This window comes from Quercus robur, chromosome 12, assembly GCF_932294415.1.
Source record: "Quercus robur chromosome 12, dhQueRobu3.1, whole genome shotgun sequence".
Taxonomy (NCBI): domain Eukaryota; kingdom Viridiplantae; phylum Streptophyta; class Magnoliopsida; order Fagales; family Fagaceae; genus Quercus; species Quercus robur.
Window position 1 is genome coordinate 16,117,692 of NC_065545.1, and position 19,350 is coordinate 16,137,041.

The following is a 19,350-nucleotide window of genomic DNA, read 5'->3' on the forward strand; positions in this document are numbered from 1 at the left end:
GTTGCTTACTCAAATATCTTTAACAAAATTAGTTCATGGCAAAGAGAACCAGCGTCTTTGCTATTAGAGAAATGGAAGATCTATTCGTGCCCAGGTTGCGAAACTGCGTAAACATGGCGGAATTGAAGAAAATCCATGCCCACATTTTGAAGTTCGCACTTTTACAGAGCAATTTCTTGGTGACAAAAATGGTGGATGTCTGCGACAACAGTGCGGATATAGAGTATGCGAGTTTGCTCTTCAAGCAAGTGCTTGAGCCAAATGGGTTTTTGTACAATGCAATGATCAGAGCTTATACGCATAATAATAGATATACTATAGCAATCACCCAGTACAAGCAAATGCTAACAAACCCACAAGCTGAAAATCCCATTTTGCCTGATAGATTCACATTCCCATTTGTGATTAAGTGCTGTGCGGGGCTTTCCTGTCATTTTCTGGGTCAGCAGATTCATGCCCAGGTGTGTAAGTTTGGGCCAAAGTCACTTTTAATCATAGAGAATGCACTAATAGATATGTATACCAAGTGTGATAATTTTATAGATGCACATAAAGTGTTTGACGAAATGACTGAAAGAGATGCAATTTCTTGGAATAGTCTGCTCTCTGGGCATGTCAGGTTGGGGCAGATGAGAAGGGCTAGAGCAATGTTTGAGGATATGCCAAACAAGACTATTGTCTCTTGGACGACAATGATTGCAGGGTATGCACGAATCGGGTGCTATGTGGATGCATTGGATGTTTTTCGCCGAATGCAACTGGTTGGTATTGAACCTGATGAGATTAGTATTGTGTCTGTTTTGCCAGCATGTGCGCAGCTTGGAGCCCTTGAGGTTGGGAAATGGATTCACATTTATGCAGATAAAAAAAGGTTGTCACGTAAGACTAATATCTGTAATGCATTGATTGAAATGTATGCCAAATGTGGTTGCATTGACCAAGCATGGCAATTGTTTAGTAAAATGGTTGAGAGGGATGTGATATCTTGGAGTACCATGATTGGAGGTCTAGCAAATCATGGGAAAGCTCGTGAAGCAATTGAACTCTTTCAAGATATGCAGAGAGCAAAGGTTCAACCAAATGGTATTACTTTTCTTGGTATTTTATCGGCCTGCACCCATGCTGGTTTGTGGGATGAGGGATTAAAATATTTTGATTCCATGAGAAAATTCTATCATATAGAGCCAGAAATTGAGCATTATGGTTGTTTAGTTGATCTTCTTGGACGCTCTGGGCGCCTTGATCAGGCTCTTGACACAATAAAGAAGATGCAAATGAAGCCAGATTCAAAGATATGGGGCTCTTTGTTAAGTTCCTGCAGGACTCATTGCAATATTGAGATTGCTATTATTGCTATGGAGCACCTTCTGGAGTTTGAACCAGATGACACAGGGAACTATGTGTTGCTTTCCAATATTTATGCAGATCTTGGGAAGTGGGATGGTGTGTCAAGCATGAGGAAACTCATAAGAAGCAAGAGCATGAAGAAAACACCAGGATGCAGCTTGATTGAAGTTAACAATGCGGTTCAAGAATTTGCATCAGGTGACGATTCAAAACCATTTTCGAAAGGTATCTTTTGTATGCTAGAGCTGCTGGCTTTGCATCATGACGGTACTGATGATATGATAGAAGTTGCATATGAGGATATTAGTTAAGTGTTAAGATCAAGATGGGGTACTAGTCAGAAATTGTAGCACAATTTGCACTTTTACTAATCATTTTAACTTCTCTCTTATGCAAGAACTTATTTGCATTACATCAGAGCTGGTTTTTTTAAGTGAAATATGCAGAGAAGAGAAAGGTCAGACTTGCTTGAAAATTATTTCCACCCCAAAACTGGAAGAGTTGCACATTTTTGAATGCCTCAACCTCTACTTAACCCATGCTCTCATTCTACCCATAATTGAAAAAACAAGAACTTGAAAGGATTTTTGCCAGAGGCTCCAAAACAACTTTTTAATAAACAAATAAAGACATATCCTGTTTAATGGATATTTAGGATTCAATGCTGGTGAGTTATTTGTTGTGTTTTATACTTATTTGATTTGCATGTCATGGATTCATTTTTAACTCCTCTTTCACTAATGGTGTAATTCATGTGTTGTGCCTTCACCAAGATGTCTACAGTTTTTGTTTGTCAATGAGGAGGTGGATTCATCTTCAATATATGAGGGGGATAATTGCATGCAACTATAATACAAAATAATAAATAGCGGCTGGAGCGCCATATACAGAATAATATGAGCTTTTAATTTCATGGGCTTATCATAGTTATGTATAACCAGTCCAATTTTATCAAATTGATCACCTGGTAAACTAGCCAGTTAACTGCAACCATGGAAGTTCAAGGGATTGTTGAATGAAACCAAAAAATCACATTCACTTGGTGAACCAGCCACTTAACTGCAACCAAGTATAGTTAACTAACAGGGTGGTTTAAGGGATTGTTGTCTGTTGAATGAAACCAAGTCACAGTTCAATTGACAGAACCAAATGCAGTTGGTTATTAAAATTCTGGGAAATACAGAAGCCTACACAGTTTCTTTGCCTTGGCCCCTTTTAGGATGAAGTTTGGTTGTGACCATTTTAAACATAAGCGAAACCTAATGCACCATATGTAATGACTATAGTAAGCACGACTTTTCAAATACCAACCAGATGAAAATTATATGAGAGTCTATATGATGTAACAAAATAGTCATTTCACTAAATTTGATGGTTGATCTTACTATCAGCTTACGTAATCCAAGGGCTAGGTTGCTATTCTCTCACCCATTGGCAAGTATGTTCTGCAAAGCATCTTCACACTAGTTACAATAAAATTGTGCTGATCATGAACCCAGGTCATGGAAAAACTGTAAGCAACATTACCAAGAACAAATTTAATAAGGATATTGTAATTTTATGCGTGTAAAATTAAGTTGTTAGAAAAACAAAGTGATTTCGTTAATATATTGTTACTAATGCCCTTAATGAAAAGCAGAACCTGCATGCAGAAAACCCTTTTTCAGTCTGGCATGGGTTCCATTAACCCAACTTCAAATTTACCATGTTTGCTCTATTGTCCTGAAAATATTACGCTTAATGCAGACCAATTCCTTCATTCTGAAAATGTGTATTCAATTCACTACACACCATGAATAAAAAAAGCAAGTACATGTGAAACTCGTGCACTAAAGAGAAATTGTTCAAGAAAAAGTTGGCCAATTTCATTGAGGATCTATTCGTAAAATGACATGAATTGGTATAAATGAAAACAGACAAACAAAAATATACCAGCTGATTAGCTAAACAGAGACGCGAGGGAGAGTCCACAAATGACAATTATTGCATAGACACTGCAATCCATGAAAATGGCATCGAGAGCCTTCTGCATCACCAGACCTGTCTCTAAAGTATTACCTACTTGTTCAGCCCAACCATATCCATTAAGTGAGGTGGTTTCGTTTTCATCTCTGGCTGCCCTTTCAAAACCTGTTTGTTTATCAACAAGAAGTCGTGCAAGCACAATCGTCACATTGGTTAGCAAAAGTAGGTAAAGTGGCCTAAAGCTTAACATGCTCTTTATGACGTAGCTGCCTAGTAAAGGAAACCCTAGATAGGATAACACAACTAAAAGGGCTACAGTTACAGAACACAAGAAGCGGGTACGCTCTGATGATGCAATGGCAGAACTTATTTGATTTGGAGTGAAAAATCTATGCTGTGGTCTTTGCTGCTCTAAATGCTGTTCTGAGTTCAAAGTAGAAGCAGATGAGTTTTGATCTATTGATGAGACCAGAGGTGACTGTGCTTTGCCATTGAATTCTGAAGCACGGGCTCCTAAAGCTTCATCGCTTATCTCACATTTGCGTAAGGGAGGTGCTAGATTGCTTTCACCAATATCAGCATCAGTCTGACAGGCATCGGTGATGGGATCATGTTTTACCATGAATGAACCAGATCCTTCATCCTCACCATGAGGAGAAACTGCAGAATATCAAGACTCGTGAGCATTAAGTGATACTATGAATTTTTAAATTCCATTTGCATAGAATAAAAGAACTTCACAATAATAAACAAGTCATAGCAAGGAGTCCATTGTCTCCTTCCCCCACAAATCCCCCCAAAGGGGTCACATGGCTCTTTTTCCTATCAAGTTAGACAAAGCTGAGACAATAGAGTTTACTCTTCAGGTTTCCGAAAGGGAACATTGAGATAATTTACTAAGGGAAACTAAAAAATTTAAAGGGAAGCAACACCACGACATTTAAATTCATTTTGTTTATTATTTTAATTTAGGCCAGATCTAAACTCGGGTGCTATTACAGTATTACCCTTCTTTCCATGAACTCAATCACTCGTAACTAGAGACCATGTCCAAAAGAATATGTACATTACTACTACTTCTAGCCACCAAAACTTTAGTCTGTTTCAATCTCCAGACAACCTTAAAGACTAATGCACCGTATTTGCATACTTTGATCCTTGTTTCCAAGGGCTCATTCACTTGGGTATGAATTCATAAAACCTAACCCAAAATAGTATATGCATAGAACCACCCCTAAACACCATAACTAAAGAATCCTTCAGAAGCAGCCCACACAAACATCACATGTAGACCTCCAATTTCACATGAATCATTAAATTTCCATTTTTGACATGCCAACATCAAACAAAAAAAAAAAAAAAAGGCCTGAAACCATATCAAGCACCCATACAGACCACATAGTGGGGGAGGGCGAGGTGGGTTCGAATAGAGACATGGGACATGACAAAGAATGCCATTATCGCTGGACTATAACTCGAACCCCCCAAAACAGATCACATAATACTAATAATCACATTATGTCATGACTGCTTCAGCATTCTACTTTCCCCCCCAAAAAAAAAAAAAAAAAAAAAAAAATCACACTTGAAAAAAGAGAAATTGATGAAGATAATAATGTGAGAGAATTTATTTTTAATATAGCTACCTAAAACTTGTCATATCGAGCTACAATTTGCGCAGTTAAAATTCCAACATTACAATTACAATTCCAATTAGTAGCATTACAATTTCAATGTATATACGAAATAATAACATTCCATGATTGATTCCATTATAGAATAAAATCAACGAAAAAGCAACTATAGTACCCAGAACAATAAATCCCATTAATTAAAAAAAAAAGAATCTTTACACGTGACATATATTGTGCAATGAAATTTTATCATAAAGCTCAAGTTCATGTTTCTGAATCTAAAACATTCATGCAAAGTAAAATAATCCCAGCGGTTCAAATTGAGAGAGAGAGAGAGTGAGAGTACCGGCGGCGGTGTGGGAAATCAACGGCTGGGATGAAGGGTTGTCTGAGTCGGTTGTAATTTCTTCGTGAGAAAAAGAAGAAGGAAGGGATTGGATCTGACCCGTAATGAGTGCTAAACGGTCGGATCCTCTTTCCATAATCTTCCTTCTTCGGGCTTCTCTAACGTTGCTCGCCATATCTGTAATTTTTGTTTTTTTTTTTTTTTTTTTTTTGTGAGATTCTTCAGCTCCTGTAGTGTGTATAGAAGATCGCGTTCGCGTTATTTTTAGCCTATTTGTTTGAGTCGGGTCGGTTATTTTTGTGGGTTTCATTCTTTGGGCCTCACAAGTCACAACTTCTAACAAAAAGTTCAGAGTTAGTTTATTTAATGCAAAAACACAATTTTGATCTTAACATTTTGGTGTAACAGTTAATTTGGTTCTTACATTTTGATAGCGGTCAATTTAGTTCCTATTAATTTACTAATGAAAAATGCATACGTGACAAACGTTTTGCATTGTTGATGCACATGTGACTAAAATAATAATATAAAATCAAATAATTAAATATTTAAAAAATCCACGTATGCATTTTAATAAAAAAGAAAATTCCACGTCAAACAAGAAATTCTGAAAAAATTAATTGAAAGAAACAAATAAAGAAAATGATTTTTTTTAAATCCACAATTTCTTTTATTTTCTTTTTCTATTCTTCTTACACTTTCTTACCTCCCAAATGCAAAGCAATTTGAAAATCCCAACATTATGAAACCCTTTACCAAATTAAACACACAAATAGAACCTAGCAAACACCAATCACGAACAAACACTGAAAAGATCTCAACTTGCCCAAACCATATCAATCCTTTCACCACTCTAACGATTCCACTTCGCGAGTATGTACATGATATTATTATCCTTACCTATGGCTATGGTGGCTAGCAAGTGAATGAAAACAAAAGAAACACAAAAAATAAGCAATGGATGAGTGTGGATTTGATTAAGGAAATCATGAACTCTATGGACAAATTTGGGATAATTTTCTGACAATTTTATTTAAGAGTGCTCTACTAGTTTTTTACTAGAATTTACAACATAATCTTCAGAAGAACAAGGGCTCAAATAAAAAATAAAGGACTCACAACAACTACTACTACTACTTAGCAAAAGACACTAAACTGCCTGATAATGTTAACATTGAAAAAACAATTGGAATTGAACTCAAACTCTAAACTAATTGAAGATGATATGATGATATCCCCCAAGAACCACTTCAGGGTCCTAATCCTTTGCCATTTTGACACCCACCAGTGTTGCTCAATTGATCTGAGCAGACCCACCACCATCAAGCCCAACACCACTGCCTTGACCCATCAAGATTGATATTCCCCATCAAGCCCAAGCTCCACCATGACCACTCCGATCTAAGAGAGGAAGAGAGAGAAAGAGAAAGAGAGCTAGTCTGTGAGAGAAGGGTCTGAGTCTATTTGCTGGGAAATATAAGAAAAGAGAAAGAATAGAAAAGAACATTTGAGTGTTGATAATTGTGTGATTAGTGTTTGGCTTCAGATTGTTGTGTTTGCTGGGTATTGTGTTTGGTAACTGAGAAAATGCAAGAATACAAAAGTAAATAAAAGAAATTGAAGAGTTTTTTTCAATTCACTTACTTTATTTGTTTCTTTCAATTAATTTTTTCAAAGTTTTTTGTTTGACGAGGAATTTTCTTTTTTACTAAAATGCATACGTGGATTTTTTAAATATTTAATTATCTGATTTTATATTATTATTTTAGCCATATGTGTCCCAACAATGCAAAATGTTTGCCATGTATGTATTTTCTGTTAATGATTTAACAGCAAAGATCAAATTGATTGCAAGTTAAAAATAACAGGGACCAAATTGACCGTTACCAAAATGTAGGGACCAAATTGACTGTTACACCAAAATGTAGAAACCAAAATGGTGTTTTCGCCTATATTTAATTTGGAGTTTCAACTTAGGTGCATTTGAATCAAATGATTTGATTCCTTAATCAACTATTTAAGGAAAGTTTTGGCATTTGTATTTTTTATTTTTTATTTTAAGAAAAAGTTTTGGAATTTGTTAATAGACCATATAAGAAAAATTTTAATATCACTTTTCATGAAAAATGTAAAAAAGGGTAAAAAAAAGTTAGTTACCTTTTTTTTTCTAATAAAAAAGTTTCTAAAAATTATTCCTAAAATAAAACATTCATTAACTTTTCACATCAGTACTTTGGTTACATGCAGCTTAAGTTTAGCTTAATTTATCAGTAATGCTATAGTATAAACTATTTTACAATATTTTTAGAGAGTGTTAATGTGAAAAATTCTTACTGGTTCTCATTTAGGCCCACTACTAACACAATCTTTTTAGTTATCAATAACCACCTACTACATCAACAATTTATAAATTTGTTTGTTTCATTAGCAATTTCCTTAATTTTTTATGAAACAAGTTCAAGTTTGTTTAAAAATTACTTGATTAATTAATTTATTTCCACCATATATAGTAAAACCACAACTAAAAATTTTCGCAGTTTTACAAATCTATTCTAATAATTTTTAACTAAATTATAAATAAAGTTATATTATTTGAATTAACAACTTACATAAATTTGATTCCAACTTTGTGTTGTTAAAATTTATGTATATGAAAATTACATCTTAATCCTTCTAATTAGGGGTATAACAAATTAAATCCTATAATTTCAGAGTAATAAATGAAATTAACTTGCAAAAAAGTAACTAATTAAAGTTTATAGTTTTATCATCGCACACCTTTGACGCGATGATCACTCCACAAGTACAAAGTTCTTGTGAGGTGGGGGGCAAAAGTCAAGGTTCAAGTTTTCATGAAGAAACTTCACACACATATACATTTAAATTAAAATACAGTAGAATTTCTATTGTGGAGGGCAAAAAGTAAAAATTGAGAAATTAAGTAGGTTATAATTGTATTACTATTTGCTCACACAATTCATTTTTAGAGGTGGAATGCAAGGTCAACCTTTCAGTGCCCATTCTATGACAAAAATTGATAATTAGACCAATCTTAGGTGTGTAGTAAAAATATTCAACTAGAAAAAGCCTTGAAATGGCTAAGTGTCCGTCCTTGGGTTTGGTTCGAGGAAGAGGTTACAATTGGATAATCTCTCTCTTTTTTCTCTCTCTTTCCAAAAGAACTCTATGATCCAGATGTTTCTTAGCTTTATATACTTTAGCCAAAATGCATCTAGACTTTACATTTGGAGGTTTAGGATCAAACTTTCTTAGTACTTGTCCCATCAAGATCTTGTTAGAAGGTTTTACACCAAGGTGTGAGCTATGGGAGCACTATTCATGGTCATTTTCCCATTAATGCGGCCAGCTAAGTGGTTACAGTGCACTTAATTTGGAGGGGATGATTGCTTTTTTCTTCCTTCTTCTTCTCTTCCTTGTTTAGTGCCAAGTCACCCTTTTTCTTCCTTGAGTTGCGTTATGCTTCCTTCACCCCTGACTCTTGACTTTCTGAGGTTAGGTAGAGTTCTTGGTGCCCTTGTCAATTGTAGTAGTTCAACCTCTTCACAGGTTAGGTGAGTACTTTCCAAGGGCATACTGCCAATATTCCACGAAGTTTATCTCCTCAGAAATGCCCCTACCTTTCCTATAAGTTGTTTTGGATTCTCGTCCCCCTATATCTATCTTCTATAAAATAAATAAATAAATAAAGTCAATGGTTTTAAAAGTAACCAATTAAACCATGAGATTTCAAAAAATAACAAATTAAATTCTTAGTTCATATTAAATTTCAGGCACCATATAATTCCACTTAAACGAGTGAGATTTAATTTATTACTTTTAAAATTATAAGACTTAATAATGTTACATCCCATAAAATTATATGTTTTAAAATGTAATTTACCCCAAAGAATATAATTTTTACTATGAAATTAATTAATTATATTATCAATTAACTGTAAATAATAATTTTATATCTTATAAACTTATTTACAGACCTATACATTGCTAATCAAGATTTTGCAACTAATTTTATGAACTTATTTACAAAATTACACACGGCTAATCAAGATTTTGGATCTAATTTTTTGTACTGATCTTTCAGACTTTTGAAGCATCCTTATTTACCACAAAAAAAAAAAAAAAAACCCCAAATATTCTAGTTTTTCTTCAACGCATTGGTCTTTACTCCATTGTCCAACGATTTAACGTCATAACTCATACGTTACAACAATTAGAACGAGTCAGTTAAATGACTGTTTGGAGTATTTTCAAGAACACAAAAATGGAAAACCACATCTTTCAAAAACCAAATGATAACAACTATAACAACAACTTACCAAACCTTAGTCCAAATGGAACCTCAACAAATTAATCAAAATCAACTAAAATTTTTTTTTCTTCTGCTATTCTAATCTATTCAAAATTATAGTCAATCCTCATGACGACTAAAAAAGCTCAACAATATATGAATCTGCTACACTACCAAGCCAATCATCCGCTAAATCAACTAAGTTGAGCAGCCTATGTATCATGTGGCTGGTATAATGCGTCTGTAAACTGCTTGGAAAGTCTGTCCACCATTCCTGGCAACCTTCTGACCTTCCTCTGTTTCAGAACTCAAGAGCTTTACAACTGGATCTGCTTCAAGCTCTTCCTCTGTGAGGGCTTCAAACATGGGGTGACTCACTAAACAAGCCTTCATCCAGTCTCCAAGTTCTTCCACATCTGTAATTGTATATATAATCCCACCAACCCCAAGAGCATAAGCGTACTCGTCTAGCAAGTGTGTACTGATCACCCGACGACGATGATTTTTCTCTTTGAAGTGAGGATCTGGAAACAGGAAGAACATCTTTGAAAGCTGTCCTTTCTCAAAGTAATTTGGAATGTATTTCATGGAATTTGTCCTAACCACTGAAATATTTTGGTATTGACCTGGATTTGCCACCCTTAATGCTAAAATTCGCTCCTTGACATACTCTGTCACCTTATCCCTAAGTTCCATTCCAATCATTAGGGTATCGGGGAAAAGAGTTGAGAGACTAATTAGCAGTCCTCCAAAACCGCAACCAATATCTGCAAACTGTATCTTTTTGGAACTATCAATCTGATCAGATGAGGAACAAAACTGAGGGTAATGAAATGATAAGTCGACATGACAAGGGGAGGTTGGTACTGGGAAGTGAGAATCACTTAATGGGTTGCTGTGCGCTCTTGCTCTGTAGAAACGCTTCCGAGGCAAGCCAGTTGACTTGCTGAGAGTTGGGTTTGCCTCATTTTCCAACATGGCTTTTTTCTGCAAGCTGCATAATAGTAGCAGCAAATTAGCAATTAAGATTTTCAACACCCATGCTCATACAAGGGAGATTAAAATGCAATATAAATTAAGTCTTCTTCATAAAATGTATGTTAAGCACAAAAGGAAGTCGCCATTACAAAATTAGGAAAAAGTGAGTGAGTTTAGGCAAATGTAGGGTGCACCACATATAGATGTTATATAATTTCAAATTTTAAAGCAGGTTTTCTTGCCAGCAATCAGGGACCAAATGAGTAACAGCTTGAATGAAGAGACATAAATTACAAGCAAATAAAGATAGAATGAATAGAATATTTAGTGTCAACCATGCTTTTGCCAAAAGAAGCCTTCAACGTTTGATGTGGAGGGATTCGGCTCTGCTGGAGCCAGGGGCTAATATGACATTGTGTATTTAGCCAAATATTGAATGTTAGTTTGAAATAGATGGTTGAAAATATGACACATAAGCAAAACAAAAACAACTTCTGTGGCCACCAGTGTGTTGCCATCTGCGAAGATCCCAAACTCTTCTCCAAAATAAGATGCATAACTAGTCTTCAAGAGTTCCCCCTGCTCACTCTCTGAAGCTATAGACCATACTGACAAAGACAATAGCTTCGTCATGATGATGAGGAAATGGCACTAAATGCCCATTAGCTTGACAGATGGTAGTGTTTTGATGGCCACATAAGTAATTGTAGCATTTTGCTTATATGTCACATTTTCAACTGTCTATTTTAAATGAATTATCAAGGTTTGGCTAAATCCACAATGTGGAGTTAGCCCCAATTTCTAACAGAGCTGAAACCACCTTGGAGAATGCCAATACTAGGGGGGAAAATGTTGCTTAAGAAAAAGAACTATATCTTCAACTACGGTTAAAACATTGAAACATTGACCTGAAGTTGAAGTTAGACACATTGTGTCTTGAACAATTGAAATCACGTACGCATAAATTTGTCTATTGTTGAAGAAAAACATAATGAGTCACTTGCAAATAGGCCCTAAGGCAAAGCAATTATGCAAAATGCTTGTCCATCTTTTTCAAGGATGCATCTTATCACAGTTGTAAAGCTAAGTTTGCCCCAATGTTGGGGGTGGCAATGAAATCCTACAATTTCCTTCAAACCCATAGAAAACTATGCTTCAGATAGTCAAAAGCTTGAAATTTCTTATGCTCTTCTGTTCACATCAAATTCATTTGCACCTTTGCCTCATAATATTCACCAAGCATTGACACTTTAAACCTTTAGAATCTACACAACAGCCTCCCAAGTCCTATCATGTTTCCCCCTCCTGTGTAAAGATAAAACTTCTTACCTTTATAAGTAGCCGACCACATTCTGACAATGTGATCTAGCATGAGCCTATTCCCAAGGGCCATGCTAGGACAAGTACTGGAATACATTCACTTTTCTAACTTACAAAGAAGAAAGCAGGGCACACACACTGGTTCAATAACCATCTTATCAATCCAAAACTTTTATCTGGTAGGTAGCATTATCGTCTAGCAATCCACACTTAGAGAGCATAAGCATACTTGTCTAGCAAGCGCTAACAGCAATTATAATACTGGTTTAAAAGCCATCTTATCAATCCAAATTTTTTCAGGTTTCTGCAGGTTGCAGCAGAGGAATTTGACTATTCTTAGTTCTTATGTACTCATCTATTGACCCTAAAACATTAGTGAAGTCAACTTAAAATGAGGACATGCGAAACAAAGTAATTTTAGAAACACACAATTCAAGGATCACAAGAAATTTGGTTTTTCTTTGACTCCTATCCAGCATTATTGACCATCATCACCTTGTGAATAATGATCTTTATGGACTCAGCAATACTAAAAACCACTTATTGAACTTTGATGGGACAAATATAAGGTACGAGGGAATACTTCCTGTCGGAGAACCAAACTACTTATTTAACCTCGATGGCATAGATATAAGGTACAACCACAGAGGTAATACCTCCTCTCGGAGAACAAAACAAATTTTTTTTTTTTTGGGGAATAATTCTAAAGTTGGGGGAGGGAGGATTTGAACCCTAGATGTCTTTGTAGGCAACACTAGGAAGTGTCACTTAAGCTACAAGGTTCTTGGTAGAACCAAACTACTTATTTAACCTTGATGACACAGATATAAGGTACAACTATTAGGTAATAATTGGGAATAAGTACCCAACAAGGCAAAAGACAAGCAACTAATTTTCAAAATTGTTAGGAGTAGGGTAGGCCAGGTTTTGCTAATGTGGTTCAATTAATGAAGAAGTATTTTGGATAGAACCTAATGGCCAATTTGGATTAAGGGGGAAGGAGGGCAAGTAGAGGAAAAGTAGAGTAAAGTTGGCTAGAAATTGCACCAATTTTTGGCCAACTCTACTCAATCCAAACAGGCCCTAAGTGTCTGTCAATGAAAGTGATCTACCAATTCCAATGGAGATGCCTTTAGATAGAAAACCTTGATATATAGAAAATGTCGTGAGGTAAATATCCTTTTACAAGTATGCATTGGGAAGCTAAAAACCCCATTTAAAGTGTGAGACACTCAAATGAAAACACTGGAGGATGGGGTAGCACATGAAACCTTTCAAGCTCCCGAATGCAAAAAAGCAATCTAAGAATAACATGGCCATCAGTTTTTTCTTCTAGCTTTTTAGCTTATAGGTGCAACTATACTTTAACAAACTTTCAGCAAATAAGCAATTAGCAAAAAGCTACATCCAAACGCACGTAAGAAACCCAAACAATTTATAAATATATATATTGTAATTACATATGCACCTAGTAGGTCTGGAACCCATGAACTAACCCTCCACCTTGCTTTGACAAGGGTACAAAGAGCCATTTGAGCTTATTGGCCAAGAAACCCAAACAATATTAATCCTACAATAATGGACAGGCTAAATAAATGTGCATGGTTTCAATTAACAACAAAAAAAATTCCTTAACATCACATTAACATGGATTTTCTGTGTTTGCCCCTATGTGAGTCAGCTAAGAGTCTTAGCTGGGCCGGCCCTTCCCTTAGGCGAGTTAGGCAATTGCCTAAGGCCCCCAAAATTTTAGAAAAGAACCAACCGGGTAGTAGAGGAAAAAAAAAAATAGTTTCAAATGAATTACAAAAATAATCTGGCACATCCTTTTAACCAAAAAAACAAAAAATTTGGTAAATCCTATTAAACATTGGTTCTAAACAAAATCATTGACCAGATAAACTACAAATCCGGTCTAAGAGATTAACCACAAAACAATCACAAATCAAAACCCTAAAAATTTTACCTTTCTCTCTAGTCTCTGCTCTCCGCCTCTCTCTAGTCTCCAGTCTCCACTGTTCAGTCTGGTCTCATCTGCCTCAGCCTCTCTCTGATTCTCTGCTCTCCGCCTCTCTCAAGTCTCGAATGCTCACCTCACCGTATCAGGTTCTGAGGCTCAGGAATCAGGTATAAAATTATAAATATTTGGGCTTTTATTTGTTAAGAACTTAAGATAACTTTGTTTATTTGGGCCCTCCCTGGCTGGTTTGTAACTTTGTTTATCATTTATCACTTCATCATTATGGCTGCCTGGGCCCTCCCTGGACTGGGCGTTATGTTTGGGCCTTCAAGTTTTTTTTTTTTTTTTTTTTTTTTTTTTTTTTTTAAAAGCCTGCATTTTTTTTTTTTTTTTTTGTGGGTGGGTCTTATTAATAAGTTTTGTGTCAGTGTTATGGCTGTGCTTAACTTTTTGTTATGTTTGTGCTTAATTTTTTTTTTTTAAATTTATGCAGGTTGAGATTGCTAAAAACTTGTTATTATTCAGTGAAACTACAACAATATTTTTTATATAAATCAGGTTCTATTTCTCATTTACTCTACACTTGAAAGTTATTTTTTATTTTAGTATTTATAAATATATTGTTTGATTAGAAATGTCTACTAGAAAATATGCATCTGAATATGAAAAACTTAAAAAAAGAAAAAATGAAGAAAAATTAATTGAGTCTAAAAAAGGATCAATGGATAAATTTGTTATTAGTAATAAACAAAATATAACACAAAATTTAGATGAAAATATCACAAATGAGCAAGAAATTCACCAAAATAATTTAGAAGAAAATGATGTTCAATTTTGCAATACAACAAATCTTAATAATGAACTTCAAAATAATTTAGAAGAAAATGAAAATAATGATGAAAAATATAATATAAAAATATTAAATAAACATTAATTTAATTAATATATAAGTATAAAAAATGCTTCATTTTTAGTTCTCGCCTTAGGTCTCAAAATGTCTAGGGCCGCCCCTGTTTCCCTCTAATCCTTGTTGAGGGCCATTTGTAGAAGCCCAGGCAAACAGAAAAGCCCAATAGTGAGGGCTACAAAGAATTGACAAGATAAATAGCAAAAAAACCATTAGGCCCAAGTAGCAGGAATAATGGATCACAGACCCAACAAATAAATAAATGGGTCTTGAAGAGGCAAGCGGGCTCAAAGAAGCTAGGAAGGAAAGAAAGAAATAGCATCCCATGGGCAGAGTATGAGGTAGAAAAGTGAGAAAGGGCCACCGCAGGCCCAAAGGTAATGCAAACTAAGAAAGTAAGGGGTTTATGGTAGGCTCATAAACCCCAAAGATAAGAATAAGGTTATTGGGCCGGGGAAGCCTAATGAAGTTAGTAAAGAGCCCATGGGAGTGTGGAATTAGCAAACGGGCTGAGGAAGCCCAAAGAAAAGCAATCGAGCCATGGATGCCCAAAGAAAAACCCAAAGGGACATAAGAGCCCATGAGTAAAGGCAAAACAGTGCCCATAACAGGCCACTGAAAAAAGGGATGAATGGTTGGCCCAAAAAAGGTACAGCAGGATTAAGTTATTACGGCAGGAATAACAGTTCAACGCTGCAAGAAATAAAGAAAATCAAGAATGGGCCAAAGAAATATAAGGCCCATCATCATACAAAGCCCAGCTCCTGAATGGAGCGGGAAACCAAAGAAAAGCCCACATGAAAGGTCAAAAAACACAGACGGAGAGTCTCCAGATCACGGCAGATGCATGAGCAGCAGACAAACTCTTGGACATATCTGAAAGGGAAGTACGCGCAAGACCCAGGCACCACCAGCCCGTACCCAGCCAATATAGAACATGGTGGAGCCATGGGCCAGAGGTAAGAGACAAGGGGGGTATGGTTTGGTGGTGGGAAGAGGGGAAAATATCTATTTGCGGCTCCTGCCCAAGCCCTTTTGGGAGGTACGTCCTGCTGGGATGACAGACCAACCAAAAGAGGTAAGTTTGAGGGGGAACCGTTGGGTGCATGCCTTGAGAGTAGAAAGAGAAAGCATTTATACCGTAGCAGGAAAGAAGTGTTACAGTAGACAGAGGAACGAAACAAACCTGACTCTATCTGGCAAGGGTGAATGTCGCACAGACTTGGTGATCAGCAAGTACGCCCAAACCAAACAGAGGCGGTTAAGGGACAAAATGGTAAAAGATTGGTCACGGCAGGCACTATAAAAGAGCCCTTGCCATGTCCTGAAAAGGGAATCGAAAAAACAGAGCATTTTATACGAAGTGAAAAGAAAAACAGAGTAAGAAGAAAAGAAAAAAGATAAGAAAGAAAAACAGAGAGGAAAAGAAAGGAAACTAGGGAAAAAGGAGAGTTAGTTCAATGGGCATGCACCAATAGATCGGTTTCCCTCTCTCCCCCTTCAAATCTTACTTTCTTTCCAAAAACGTAAACAAGAACTCTTTCCTTTTGGGCAATAACCATTTAGGTCCGACTCCCTCAAAGCCATTAATCCCCACGGCAGGATCTCTTTCCAGGGAGATTATTTGCATTGAGAAGAGGCGTTCTCCCCTTTTTGGCTTTGTTCCGGCAGACTAAGCCTAAAACTTGATTTATGCCCATTTGTGTAGCTCGTATTATTTTCTTCACTTCCTCTATGATTGACATTATCATGTTTTATAAATAGGGATTATATAGCCATTTGTTTAAATAGACAAGAATATTCTGTTATTATTATTATTATTATAATCTGCCTGGCGTAACTCGTCTGCAACAGTTCTGCTTGCCGTAAGTTTACTCCTGGCAGACAAGCCATAAGTTTGTGCACAAACGGCCCAAGTTGAGTTACAATTGGACCGGCCCCAACTCCCTTACTCAGAAATATTCGGGCCCATCACCGCAGGAGGCAGCCCAGCCCATTACCGCAGGAGGCAGCCCAAGCCCAATACACCATACACAGAAAAGGCCCCTACAATCCTCTCTTTGCCTCAACCCACGTCACACCGTGCTCCATGGCTGACCACCAAGCTCTCCTTCTAAACCTCCATGATCGGAGCTTTTCAAACTCATCACCTCCAACCACGCACCACTGTCGAAACCCAGCCAAAATCAAATCACGACTACCACCACGACCAAAACTCAGCCAAAATCAAATCACAACGAAAACCCAGAAGCCCACCAAATCACAAATCAAATCACACCTACCAAAATCAAAGCACAAAACCCACAAAATAACCAAAATCACAAAATGAAAACACTGAAAGTGAACCCACCGTTAAAAAAACATATATTGGTTTTGTTATTATATTTTAGAAGAAGAATCATCTTGTTGAACTAATTTTAGATCCAAATTAATCGAACACATACCACAAGCAAGAATGATAGATTGAAAGCAAAGCAAAAAAAATGGTATTTCCCAGAAAAGTGTTTTCAGAAAATAGAAAGGGTAAGCAAAATATAAAAACTATTTGCTTCATAATTTCAAATAAATAAATAAATAACCAAAAATCGCACACCATAATCCGATGAAGCCTCGTGAGCCACAATTTCACCTAAGAAAATCGTCTGAGTTAAGAGGAAGAGATTTTCATAATCTTTGGCTCGGCAGCACAATCTTCGATTTCCTTTCTTGATGTTAGGGGTGTGCATGGGTCGGGTTGAAGGGATTTTTTGACCCAACCCACCATGGTGGGTCAAAAAAATTCTACCCAACCCATCACATAAGTCCAACCCAACCCAACCCAACCCACATGGGTCGGGTTGGGTTGGGTTGAACCCATGGGTTTGACAAATTTTTATTATTATTATTAAATTGAGTAAAAAAAAATATTAATATTAATATATTAAAAAAACTTAGAGATTAGTATCAATGTATCTCCTTAAAGGCTCAACACTAATGACTAAACAACAATAGTAATTTATTAAGATTTGTGTGAATTAATTGGCTTTTATATAGGATAGGAAGAATTGGTTATTTAAAAAAATTTATTAATTATATAATATATTTTTTATATATATTAAATTAGTATTAGTAAGAGGAATTAAGGAAATGTTGCTCTACAACTGTTTTTTTTTTTAAATTATTAAATATATTATATATATATATATATATACATATATATATAAGTGCCCTACAATTGATTTTTTTAAAAAAAACTATTAAATGTAAAATATATTTTAAATATATATTAAATATGGTGGGTCGGGTTGGGTTTGGCGGGCTTGTAATTTTATGACCCAAACCCAACCCGACCCGCTATAAATTTTTTTTTATAACCCAACCCAACCCACCAAGCCTTAAAAACCGACCCAACCCGGTGGGTCGGATTTGGCGGGTCGGTGGGTTTTCTGCACACCCCTACTTGATGTGGCTTTCGCTCGCTCGCTCTTCTCCTGTCAGCCTAGGTGATGTATAAAGAGAAATAAAAGGAAGAAGAACAAAGTACCGCGTAAAAAAGAAGAAAAAAAATGGTGAGAGAAGAAAGACGAATTGAGATCAAATGCACTGTCGTAGGTATTTTTTTTACATTTTTTACATTTTTTTTTAAAACTTTTTAACTCTCCTTGAATATATTTTATTTAATAGTTGAGATTGAAAGTTATTTTTTCAACTTTTAATCTCAGCCATTAATTATAATTGCATCAGGGTATTGCACCTGAATCTGAAAAAGACAAAGAGACCTACACATACACATACACATACACATACATAAGCACGTATAAACACATACACATACACATAAACATATATACATACACATACACATAAACATATATACATACACATACATAAACACACATACACATACACATACATATACATACACACATACACACACATACACATACACACATACACATACACATAGAAATACACAAACATACATACACATACACATACACATACACATACAAATACACATAAACATATATACACATACATATAAACACGTATAAACTCACATAAATGTAAACATACATACACATAAACTTAAATATAAACATAAACACACATAAAAACTCAATTTAGCATACCAAAGTAACCAACGAAATTGTTTGAGGATTGATGTTAGTTTGCAATTTTTTCCAGTATATATGAGGGTTTAATTTTTCTCAGTTTGTATGTGTGTTTACGTCTATGTATGTTTATGTTTATGTGTGTGTGTTTATGTTTGTTTGTTTGTGTTTGTGTTCTTGTATATTTATGTGTATGTGTTTATGTTTTTATTTATGTTTATAAATATAAACATACATAAACATACACACATACATAAACATGTATAAACATAAATAAATATAAACATAAACACACATGCACATGCACATACACATAAACATAAATATACACATACACATACATAAACATACACATACACATACACACTCATACACATATACATACATAAACATACACACATACATAAACATATATAAACATAAATGAATATAAACATAAACACATTTGCACATACACATAAATATAAACATATACATACACATACAAACA

At 35.5% G+C, this 19,350-nt stretch overlaps 3 protein-coding genes across 3 annotated transcripts; 1 reads left to right on the forward strand and 2 right to left on the reverse strand.

Moving 5' to 3' along the window:
* Positions 1 to 35: 35 nt before the first annotated feature.
* Positions 36 to 2,026, forward strand: LOC126710477 (pentatricopeptide repeat-containing protein At2g20540-like). Its single transcript, XM_050410948.1, has one exon. The coding sequence runs from the start codon at positions 36 to 38 to the stop codon at positions 1,656 to 1,658; it is 1,623 nt and encodes a 540-aa protein (XP_050266905.1). The 3' UTR covers positions 1,659 to 2,026.
* A 1,052-nt stretch (positions 2,027 to 3,078) lies between these two features.
* Positions 3,079 to 5,524, reverse strand: LOC126710479 (uncharacterized). The gene is made up of 2 exons (XM_050410954.1): positions 5,293 to 5,524; positions 3,079 to 3,972 (listed from the first exon to the last, which is right to left on the reverse strand). Exons 1-2 carry the CDS (start codon positions 5,465 to 5,467, stop codon positions 3,287 to 3,289), a joined length of 861 nt encoding a protein of 286 aa, XP_050266911.1. The 5' UTR covers positions 5,468 to 5,524; the 3' UTR covers positions 3,079 to 3,286.
* A 4,041-nt stretch (positions 5,525 to 9,565) lies between these two features.
* On the reverse strand, positions 9,566 to 14,043 carry LOC126709369 (tRNA (guanine-N(7)-)-methyltransferase). The gene is made up of 2 exons (XM_050409580.1): positions 13,866 to 14,043; positions 9,566 to 10,595 (listed from the first exon to the last, which is right to left on the reverse strand). Exon 2 carries the CDS (start codon positions 10,577 to 10,579, stop codon positions 9,821 to 9,823), a length of 759 nt encoding a protein of 252 aa, XP_050265537.1. The 5' UTR covers positions 10,580 to 10,595; positions 13,866 to 14,043; the 3' UTR covers positions 9,566 to 9,820.
* Positions 14,044 to 19,350: the final 5,307 nt, after the last annotated feature.

Bases quoted from the DNA above. Each gene is read 5' to 3' on its own strand.
- LOC126709369 (XM_050409580.1), bottom strand. From the start codon at position 10,579: ATGTTGGAAAATGAGGCAAACCCAACTCTCAGCAAGTCAACTGGCTTG.
- LOC126710479 (XM_050410954.1), bottom strand. From the start codon at position 5,467: ATGGCGAGCAACGTTAGAGAAGCCCGAAGAAGGAAGATTATGGAAAGA. The intron at 3,973-5,292 runs GTACTCTCACTC...GATATTCTGCAG, and splicing joins GATTTCCCACACCGCCGCCG to TTTCTCCTCATGGTGAGGAT.
- LOC126710477 (XM_050410948.1), top strand. From the start codon at position 36: ATGGCAAAGAGAACCAGCGTCTTTGCTATTAGAGAAATGGAAGATCTA.